Here is an 11970-nt window from a genome sequence, read left to right as displayed (position 1 = left end):
TTACACAATTATCATATGTTATCATATTATGATGGAATTTTCATCTTTCAAGGCATTGACATGGCCTGTCTTATGATGGTCCAAACTTTTGATTTGGCATTACACGACCAATTGACCATGTAAAACAAAGCATCATATATTTTGGTACTTTGTTTTTTATAACTTAAACTATTGAAGATGGCATCAAAGAAGATCCAAAACAAGGGTGAGTTGATAAGAATCTAAGGAAAAGAATGGAATTAAAATAGAAGAGATAAAGTGAAAAAAGGAAAGAAGTGTAGGTACATACACTAGAGGAATGGGAAACACGAAAAAAAAAACAAACAAAAAAACAAAGGTTGTCGAAAAGAGATGCATGTGAATGGACATGAAATGAATGAAGGTTACATCAAAAAGTAAAGATGGAAGATAGGTATTATTTAGTATGCAGGCATGAATTAAAGAAATATGGAGCTCAACACTAGGAATTGGGAAAAGGGAAAAACAAACCCAAAAGAATATTTCAAGAAATATTCAAATCTATCATCTCATACTTCTAATCATTCAACTCTTTCTTAATTTAAAAAATTGGTTAGGACCTATTAGCAACATATTAGGACTAAATTCTTAATTTAGAAATTTCTAAGGACCTATTAGGAATATGTAAAGACTAAAGTTCTTGGCTTAGAAAGTTGGTAAGGATCTTTTAGCAATATATTATGATTAAATTCTTAATTTAGAAATTGTTAAGGACCTACTAGCAATATATAAAGACTAAAGTCTTAATTTAGAAAACTGGTAAGGACCTATTAGTAATATATAAAGACAAAAGTTCTTAATTTAGAAAAGTGGGAAGGACGTATTAACATCATATATAATGACTAAATTTTTGTGAATGAAAATGTCTTTAACTTTCTATTATAGACTCAGTAAAATAGAAAATTTATCAAGGAGAATGGTTTAACAATTTTAAACTATTGTAACTTCTTTCTAATATTAAGGAGTTTGATTTGTAAGTCTTACAAGCTTTCTAGGACATTTTTTGTAAATTTTGAAAATCTGTAATTAAACTAATTAGACTTAAGATTTCAAGACTAGCTTTATAATTAATTAAGGCTAATATTTAGTCGACAACTTGCTTGTTATTGTATTACATGTCATTTATCCATTTTTACTTTTAAATATTAAGTTTTTATTATTTATGGATTAATCTCATTGCACTAAAATTATCCTTAATGGTTTCACTATTTTTTTTTTATTCGTACTATAAATTTTATATTATTTATTAATATTAAATAAAGAATAACTCCAACGATATGAAAAACAATTAACAATATCAATCACAATTTAATTTCTATTGATAACTATAAAATATTGTCTAACACATTATTTAAAAATTAATTTCATTAGTATCGACAAAAAAATGTTGAATGATTGGTGGCAAAATAGCTCTATCTTTGTTAAGAAAATTCTTACTTATATCAATTGAAAAATAACTTCAATCTATGTTGGTAAAAAAAAATAACTATAATAAGCATTGATCAAGAAACAACTTAGACAAAATATACCAGAACAACTAATTTCACCATAAAGTCTATGAAATTTTCTGTATATCTAAACTATTCTCTTAAAACATCTAATCCAGCATAACCAAATGGTTAAGCTTATTATGAAAGCAATTATGTGTTATTTATTACGTGTAGACAATTTCCTTTCAACACTTCTACAGATCGAAGGTTGTCTAATTAAAAAGTTTGGCAAGATAAGAAATTGGAAGACTTAAACATCATTGTCATCATCAATGTGATGAAGACTAATATTCAATCTTTTATGGATATGCACCAGATGCCGTGGCTTGTTTATCTTTCATTGGAGTTTTGTGAAGTAACAGAACTTCCTCACGCAATTTTAAAGAACTTTTCCAATTCCAATAACTTCCCAGAATGAAAGTGTCCATACAAAATCAAAGAATGAAACAACAGAATCACCAAGAATCATGGAGAAGATGGCTTGGAAATGGATTATCATAAAGTTAATGTGAAAATAATGATGCTACAACTGAGTAATAGGAGAAACCAGGAAGAGAACCCTTGGCAAAATTTCCTGGAGGTTGTTATTGTTCTTTCAAAACTGAAGAACACTCTATAGATGCTCATAATCATATCTAATGATAGCCGTAATATAGCAAGAAATGAAAAAATAACACACACAGAAAATACAACCACACTCTTGTTCTCCATTGACACTTGATTTTCCCTGACTTTTTCAACCTCAGACCTGCATCACCAAAAAAACAAATGGATGATTGTGCTTTTGGATGACTTCTTTAAAATTTCTCTTGAAGGGTGAGCATGAATATCAAATCCTACATATTAAGGTTTTGGATTAATATGGTATAAAGTTTACTTATATTGGTTTGTGAGGCCATAAATAAACTTCTCCCCATCAAATTTACCAACAACTTCATTTTAATTTGAATCCACTATATAGGAAACATTACCCATGTTTTCATCCTCTGTTCATCACTTAATAAAGATAAGAACCAAAAAATATATAAGGACCAAAGTAGGAAAAAATTGAGTACCAAAATAAAAACAATATTTTATATAGAGACTACAAATTTATTTGAAAAAATAATTATAATAATCTTCACAAGGCCCTTTGTTTCATCTTTCTTTATGAAAAACCACTCGTATTTTGAATTAAAAAAAGCACATTAAAAAATCTTCTTGTGTTAGTTAACACATTTGAAGAAATAAAAAAAAAAACAGAAGCATAAAAAAAAAAATTGGTTATTTTGAGAAGTTAATTTGGAGTAGATTTTGAAACTAACCTTCAAAATAAATTAAAAAAAAAAGAAGTACTATTTGTTCTCACCTTAAAACAGCATTGTCCCTGAGTACATGATCCAGTTGCACAGAAATATGGGACTTCCACGAATCAAGATCACTAAGTTCTTTCATCTGCATAGACAACAAATTTGTTTTAGGTGAACAGAAAGTTAAACCATAGTGATGTTTTATAACTATAGAAAGATATTGCCAAAAATATTCAGCAAGAAACATAACATCATACCATAACATCTTGTTGTTCAAGGAAACGCCTAATTTCTTCTTTGATCTTCTGTAGAAGTAGATCTTTTTCTCCCATGTCTTTGCCGTACTCTTTGAAAATACTGACATATCTGGAATTCAAGTCCTCCATATACTGCTCCAAAACAGACAAATTTAAGTCTAGGTAGCGAACTTTCTGCATCAGAATCTTAAGAACAGTATCCCCAGGCATCCGGCCAACTTGTTGACGGATTTCTTCAACTGGATCAGGAATATTACTGTTCACAATTACAGATTCTTTGTTTTCAGAAGAGATTTCTGAACTGGAATCAGGATTGATCCCTCTGAAAGTATTTTGTTGAACATCACCAGAATCTTCAGCGTTAGCAAGGATGGATGATGCTACCCTCTTCTCACCATTATTTTCCCCAGACACAAATGGTTTATCTTGAGCATATATCAAATCCTCCAGCATTCTCTCAATGGCATCCACCCCATAAACTTCAACAATGCTAAGTGTGCAATAGAATTCTGAACCATAGTGGCTTTGAAGGTTCAATTTTAGATATCTCACCCATTTTTGCTCCTGAAGAACAAACCTTTGAGCCTGCTTCACATTTGAGGCCGTGAAGTTCCCGAGAAATATCCAACTGTCTGTTGGGTAGACCAAACTGCCATGTAATTCAAAATCTTTGAAATTGGATGAATGGTGCTCAAAATTAGCTATTTCTATTGTTTTTACCAAGGTTTCTTCTGAAAGTTCTATAACAACAAATTTCTCTTCTGAAGAACACGGATTTCGGAGATATTTGTCTTTGTTTCTGCTTAGGATATCAGAGGCACCTCTGGCTTCTTTGTTCGAAGATAGCACCTTTGCTCCCTTTGCTGCGGAAGCATAATTGTATTCTACACCACCAGGCTCTAATCTATGTATTACATTTTCATGCGGACTAGTGCCAGACTTAATTTTAGAACCGATTGCTCTACTTTTGAATTCGTCAAGACCAAGAGGCATTGCCTGAGACAAGTGATTGTTCTTGTGCGCATCATTTTGAAGTTTCACGGAAGATTCAGATCTCTCAACTTCATGATCCTCTATCTTAGGAGGAATGTAATTTTCTTTGTCACGCGGTACAACATTGTTTATACTTTCTCGACTGGAAAGTGAATTGACAATAAAACCATTGGATTTGGCAACATCAGAGGAGAAAGTCCCAGAAGGAGTATAGGTGTCATCTGTCTCTTTAGTCGAATATTCATCAGCAGAGTTAGAGTTTTTACATTGTTTGTGTTCATCTTCATGCCAATTTGATACACCAACTGGAACTTCTCTACACCCATCTAAATATAGACGATAAATTGAATAGATAAGAATAGGCTACATACATATGCAAGGAAAAAGGATTCTTTTGTTTTTTTCATGTATGTTTGTTTGTTTTGTCCTCAAGGTGCAAATTTTCTTCCAAGGTAATGAAGGGCATGCAGCAATATAAAATAAAAGCTTTTTTATATAGAAATGCAATAAGAAATAAATGTGTGCAGTAGATAATCGAGCAAGAAAAACAGCGAAGCACGGACTTTCTTGCATTCAAAACTTCAAAGTAATAAAACACTAGTAACAATAACATTTCTTCACTGATAGCAGTATGAAGTTGCCTCAGACAGAATAAATTTAATTGTGGGCTGAGCAATCAGTAGTCAGATTTTGGACTTTCCTTTGATTAGATTAAAGCTTAATGTGAATTTTGGTTTGTTGAAATCATTCTTTTTAATTATTTTTTTCACTTTAAAGTGTTCAGCATTTCTGTATATTGTATGGCAACTAGACTGCTGAATCCAATTATTAAGCAACAAAATAAAAAGGTTTTCCAGGTGTTATTCAGAAAAAATGGCAGTAACATACAAAGCTGACCTCTGTTTATATTATGAAGCATGGAAAGTGTTTGTAAATTTAGAGTGATGAAATTGTCAGATTTATTCACCTACTTAGCACTTACAAGTCAATACGAAGGCTTCTTCTCCCTATCAATAAAGTCAAAATTCCATGGTATTGAAAAACGAGAGTAAAGATTGTAAAAGTTTAAGAACATTTTTTTAGATTTGTAACTCTTTTAATAATACGCAATTCCTGTTTAAGATTATATGCCACCTTTCACGTTGTGTTGTACTTATGCTTATCTAATTTCTGTAAAATTACATTTTATAAATGCTGAGAGGGAATTGAGTGTCATTCACACACAGCATGCCTCAATAGCTAAAAACACAGCTAGCAGAGAACGAAATTAATACCTCCATAACCATAGCCACAGCTTATCCATAAGCTGAAGAGAAAGACCAAGCCCCACAAAACAAAGACCAACGAAAGAGATATTTTATAGAGATAGTTCCTCCCATTTGTAGCCTTCTTCTCTACAGCCCTTCTTTCCAGAAGAGCTTTTCGTGATCTCTGCATCGCACATCAACCCAATTCACTGCAACGCCCCTGCAACAATGTGCAACACATCTAGTTTCCTCATTCAGGGCTCAAACAGATGCAAAAGCAAGAAAAGGGTATGAAATGTATCAATTAACTTTTGAGTTCCGCAAAGTTGTGATGGATCACATCAATTGAAGAGCACACAAACATGGAGTGAGATACAAGTAGAAGTTTCTTACAAATCTGAAAGGTGAATGCAGTAAAATACAAATATCCCACTCCGACCAACAAAAAAGGAAAAGTTCAATTGTAAGCAAAGCCCCAATTACACGGAATGAAAATTTTCAATCAGTATATCAAATTCATCCATCTTCATAGTAAAGCAAAAGAAAGGAAAAGCAATAACGTGCCACCAAAAACGAACATGACAAGACTTCACTCAAAACCAAATCAGCAAAACCAAGACTCATCATAGAAAATTGACCCCAATTCAAACCTTTTTCTTTGTATTAGAAAAAGTGGTAGAACGAAGAGACACACCTAATACTAATAAACTGATACGTTCAATGACATGCTGAGATTGTCACCAAGAGAATTACCACCTAAGCCTAATTCATAGGCAGTTTCTCCCAATCACAATCACTGAGATAACCCTATTAGATACAGTAGCTAGGAGATCTCCTAGAGATAGATTTTCAGATTGGTGAAACACAACAGGCACTACTTCAAGCGAAAACAAAAACAAGAAACACTCACTGATCATTAGTATAGCTAAAACTGTACTGAGAAGGTTCATAACAAGAAGAGAACAGGCATGAAATCTAAAAGGGTAATGAAATCAAGCTAGAATTCGATGTGAAACACAAGAAATCAGATGTGGGATCCAAAACACAAATTATGCATAGAATAAGTACAATTGAATGATGAAGTTTGACCTTTGGGATTGAGAAGCAGTGAACTTGGGTGTGGAGAAAGTGTTGTTCTAGCAATTGGGAATCATTGAGAATGTTGAGTGAATGAAGGAAATGGGGTTTGTAGGAGAAGGAACACAACGCGTGGAAACTGCATCCAGGTTGTCTTGTCTTGTCCACTCCTTTTGAATTCAAAACCATTCTTTCTCTCTCTCTTTTGCTTTCAATGGTAACAACAAAAATGTTACTTACATAACTAAAACTACATGGAAAAAATTTACTTCATGTTTTTTCTTTCCAATTACATGATAAATGGTTTAATCATTAAATTTTATAATAATTAATTAGTAGATTAAGCTAAAAAAATATAACTTTCACTTTTATACTTCCATAAACATAGAAACCTTTTTTATTGTTCAATACTATTTATAGATAATAATTAAATCAATTTTGAACATTGATATTATTCCTAATTAGTTAATATACAACTTTTTATATGATTAACTTTTTCTTTTTTTTTCTTTTTTTTCTGACTTTAAGCTATACATTAGTCTAGAACATGACAGATAATAAAAAAATGGGTGTTATACGATTGTTTATACTGAATTATTTGATTTATAAAAATTATATTAATTGACTATTGAAGATTAAATTTACAGTTTAAATATTTTGGATTATTAATTAATGACCGTTAAATTAAAAATTTAGATATTTTGCTTAATAACATTAATGACCAAAGACGAAGGTAATGTTTTACCCCTAATACTTCATCATTATACTTTATTTAATTGTTATTATTATAACGCTAAAAGACACCTCTTATGTAATTATTACTTCTAAAATTTAATGAGATTATTTTCGATAATGTAAGATATTTTTTCTTTGAAATTTGAGAAAAATAATGTAGTGTAGCTAGATTTATTATTATCTCACGTAATCCAATAATTATTTCTAAATATAAAATTCCTTTTAGAGTAAAATCATAAACTAGGATAGGCAAACAAGAACATTCCCCTTGTTTATTGATATCTACCAAATATAACTGAAAACAAATTAATACTAATTGAAAAATAAAATTATAAATAAAGAAAGAAAAGAAAAGTTGCTATTTAATAAGTATGGTGTTAGATTTTGAATTTACTTTAGTTATTTTGATTATCATTCCTTATTAGCATGAAAACTATAATAAGTTTTTATCAAAAAGAGAACGTGGAATATCATTAGACGAATTATTAAGATAAATTAAATATATTTTTCAAGCTATATGCATAAACTATCATTAGCCTCATTGTAAAGTGAGACTTTTGAGATCATCAAAGCAAATTAATTCACAGATTTCGAAACTATCGAATCTTTTTAATTTTTAACATAATTCCTAGCTATCATGTATTTCAATTTTTATCTTTGCATTTCATAAACTTGTTAGATTTTTTTCAATTTCTTTTCATTTTATTCGTAAATTTATTTTTAGCATTACATTCATTTGTTTTATCACATGTGTTAATTGTTGCTGTGTTATAGAAATATATTGAGTTGGATAATTTGATCAACAATAGATGGGTTGGATTTGGTGAAATAGATTTCATCTTCCCTTCTAATTTATCATCTTCTGAAATTTTCACCAATCAATTTAAATTAATCTCCATTATTTCAACTTCCACAACCTTCTCTCAGTTCAGATTTTTTTTTTCATGGGAATGTGTGATATTTCAAAAACATTTACCACATGAATACATTCTTTTCTTATTTTATAATTTATCTCGATAAGTTTTCAAAAAATACTTAAATAGATAGGAAAGAAATTAATATAACCAATTTATATAATTAATGATTTCAAAAATAAATATTAATTATAAATTAAAACTTAAAATTATTTTAGTGCAACAAAAATATTCTATTGAAACTTTAAATCATGTTTTACTTGTTTGAAAGTGAATGTACTACGAACAATAAATATATATAATCATAAATGACTGACTTAAAGTAGAATATAATCCAAAATATATGTTAGATGAATGATGAGATGGAAATAGAGAAAACAAATTCAAATATTATAATAAAACCAATAGCACTGACACAATCCATTACTTCTGTGAATTTGGAAGTTAACAATCATAACTGGAAACTAGCCTGTAATTTATCATAACAAAAAGTAAGCTTGGCAGCACAAACATTGGGAAGACATTGAAAAGTAATATGATAGGATATAATGATATACAAGAAGCTGCTGAAAAGCTTCATAAAATCCAAGTTCCACACACGTAATAGATACAACATACGTACGTACATGATTCATACAAGAGTTAGTATTAAACAATTATTATTGCATTTCACACTACTTTCAACCATGTAATCTGTAAATCCCTTCATCTCATGCTCATCACAGGCCTCAGAGTCACACTTGAAGCTGGCAGAGATGGTGGTCGCACTATTGGAACACGTCTCACCACTGAAAATGCTTCATTAAGACGTGCTACACGACCCATGAGCTGAGACACCTTCTGAAAAAGTTGTTTTGAGAGACCCACAAAATTTAATATATTACCACATAGACAAGTACCAACAAAACCATCATATGCATGTAAGTTTGTATGGATGTATGGATGCATGACCACTGCTCAACAACTTCAAATCATAATATTTGAAGTCACGATTTTTTTAATTTATGATCTCCACAAACATTTTTTAACTGATGAACTGCAGTGAAACAAGTACCGATTGCTCCACACACTAAACATGGTCTGCATTCTTTAAAAGGCAGCATATTGACCCACGATGTGCAGGGCACAAATAGAATAAGAACTTATCCAAGACAGATATCAAGCAGATATAGGCTACGCAAGCATATTTGCATTTGTCTTACTCTCTCTCAGTTCTCCTGAATTTAAGGTTCAAATACCATATTTTGGTTAACTGAATGAATACATAAGGTACCCTTTATTATTACATATAGCCACCTCCAACAAATGACGCATTTATTTGATAAGAATTAGCATTGGAGACAAAATGCATAAAGTGGAACTTGGGGAAAGAACAGACAACCTCAAAATTGAAAAAAAAAATCTAGGTACAATGGAAATGAAAGTTATTTCCACAAGGTTGGTTAGGCTAAATATACACGGACGACTCCACTTTATTCAAACAAGAACAAAGTTGGCGCTAAAAACTTATAGACGAGGGTTTCTTAAGTCTTCCACTACCTCAATTGATTGGCTACCATTCGCCCGATGAACTCTACTGAATCAAGAGCCCGCATTGGCTTCTGCTCACATCGTCACAAAAATTCTAGATACTAAAGGGGAGAACAAAAACTCCAGAGTGAAGAAAAGTTAAAACGCCATAGAGAACCCATGGACAATACTGTACTCCATAATATGTTGAAGGGTAAACCTTAAAGATGAGATCAGTCTACTCCTCCAACTAAATGTGCCCAAAAGACAACACACAATCACACAGACAATAAACTTCAGCCCTCTTTTGGTTTCAGTATTTACCAAAAAGTTGATGAACTGTCCAAAACTGCTCAAGAGTTAGTAGTGATAGTGGCACAACAGCAGATTAAACACACCTTTTTTATTAATTGAGAATCTCGATCTAATCATGTTCCGATTCATAAAATTTAGTTGCTACCACAAGAAATTCCAGCATAATGCATAAGTCATTCTCTCTCGTTTTTTGATCAGCATTAAAGTCAATAGCATAAAACATAGACCTGGATGTAGAATTTACAATTAATTTTCTTACGGATACCAGCAGCCAATTTGAGATGAGACATATATTGTCATTATATTGTCATTATGTAACAAAAATCAGCAAACACTATTGAGTAAACATACAATTTATTCCCAAAAAATATGTTCTTGGATTGTATTTATCCTTAAAAGTCCCTGCATATATGCAAAGCAATCTCCGAAACTGCCAAATCATGTACAAGACAAAACATTGGAGTAATCAAAGTAACCACGCCGAGTAACATCTTCAGGAATCGAATTATATATGTACCCATTCAACAATTTAACTTTAAGCATGCTTAGTCACCACAGTCAATCCCAACCAATTTATAGCAGCTAATCAATGCATGTTCAGGAAAAATTAACACTCAAATTTCAGGAATAAATCCCTAAAGACAAGCAAGCAATTATCTCTTGAAAATAATCCAAACCAAACACACTTGCTAATTTTCCAAAAGTCACAGCTTATTATTCTTTGATAAAGAGAAACATCTTTTTTTTTTCTGTCTAAAAGGCATCATACTTATTTTAAAAGAAAAATAATTTAAGACAGTCAAATACTCGATACGAGTTAGAACAACGCCTATAGGTATCAAAACGGGTTACGCTAATTTGGTTGACCCAAGCACACCTAAAAAAATATAGGGCTTCGGCTTTTAATTTTGATCCTGAACTAAACGTAGGCTTTTGTAGTATGATTTGATTATTCGGACATAAACAACAAAGTCTATTTGTTCGACTAGCCCATTTTGCCACCTAACCTCTTCCGCCAAGCCCAAGTTCCATTCATTAGACAAACAACTACACAAGCAAAATAAACTTGACCAATCACACATGCTATGGAAAATGCTTAATTTTCAAAAATCTCTGTCACAGTTCAAAAAAAAATAAACAATTACGTCTTCAAAACAATGTATGTATGGGTGTATATATGTATGTGTATGAAGGAAGCAAGGACCTTATCATCGAGAGCAAGGTTGAGCTTCAAGGTCTGAGTCTTGCGCTTCATTCTGTTCAACCTCCTACCAAGGAAGAGGAGTCCGAGAAAAGCAGCAGCAGCAGCCACAGAGAGAGACCAGACAGGGAGAGGCAGAGGCAGAGGCAGAGGGTTCACCCAACACCTCAACACTTCAAACGGAACCTTCCACCACACCAATCTTTTCTCCTCCCCCTCCTCTTTCACTTCCTCTACTTCTCGATTCTCTCCTTGCTCTTCTTCCGCGTTCAAACTCTCCACCACCGCAGGCCCCGCCTCGGGCACCGTCACCGCGGTGGCCGTGTCGGAATCGGAATCTGCAGTCCATGGAGCGGTGGTATTGGAGAAAATCTGATTGGCGACATAGGAATCATCGAAGTTGCGATCGACATCGGAATTGGAAGTGGAATTGGAATTGGAATCGGAATTGGAATTGGAATCGGAATTGGAATTGGAATTGGAATTGGGTTGATGATCTTCAGGGAGGAGGGCGAAGTGGTCGTGGCGGATGGCGTTGAGCGTGGGCCCGGCGAAGACGATGGGAACGTCGTCGTTTGGATGGAGAAACTCCCAGTCTTCAACTTCGAGTTGAGCGTCCATGGTTTCCATTTCAAACCAAACCCAAAGGGAAAGAAAATACTTAAGGAATGAAGTTAACCCTAGCTTTCGATTTGGGCAACCACTACATACATATATATAATAACCTACAGTTACACTTACAGTTACAGTTACGGTTACACACTACGCGCCAACACCGTTTCACTCTTTCCTTTTACTAAACTGGTTTATGTCCTGAACACCGTTTTTCATGACAGAACACCGTTTGTTATAAGAAACATGTATTTATAAATATGTAACCGCATTATTTTAATAAACAAATTATAAATTTTCAACTTTCAAATGA

At 32.4% G+C, this 11970-nt stretch overlaps 2 protein-coding genes across 2 annotated transcripts; both read right to left on the bottom strand.

Moving 5' to 3' along the window:
• Positions 1-1989: 1989 nt before the first annotated feature.
• On the bottom strand, positions 1990-6582 carry LOC108333995 (SUN domain-containing protein 4). The gene is made up of 5 exons (XM_017569545.2): positions 6384-6582; positions 5322-5514; positions 3055-4373; positions 2857-2942; positions 1990-2256 (listed from the first exon to the last, which is right to left on the bottom strand). The coding sequence occupies exons 2-5, from the start codon at positions 5482-5484 to the stop codon at positions 2004-2006; spliced, it is 1821 nt and encodes a 606-aa protein (XP_017425034.1). The 5' UTR covers positions 5485-5514; positions 6384-6582; the 3' UTR covers positions 1990-2003.
• A 1961-nt stretch (positions 6583-8543) lies between these two features.
• On the bottom strand, positions 8544-11752 carry LOC108333996 (uncharacterized). The gene is made up of 2 exons (XM_017569546.2): positions 11049-11752; positions 8544-8860 (listed from the first exon to the last, which is right to left on the bottom strand). Exons 1-2 carry the CDS (start codon positions 11673-11675, stop codon positions 8726-8728), a joined length of 762 nt encoding a protein of 253 aa, XP_017425035.1. The 5' UTR covers positions 11676-11752; the 3' UTR covers positions 8544-8725.
• Between the last annotated feature and the right edge of the window lie 218 nt (positions 11753-11970).

This window comes from Vigna angularis, chromosome 11, assembly GCF_016808095.1.
Source record: "Vigna angularis cultivar LongXiaoDou No.4 chromosome 11, ASM1680809v1, whole genome shotgun sequence".
NCBI lineage: Eukaryota > Viridiplantae > Streptophyta > Magnoliopsida > Fabales > Fabaceae > Vigna > Vigna angularis.
Note: the sequence above shows the minus strand (reverse complement) of the source record. Positions and strands in the feature narration are given on the sequence as shown.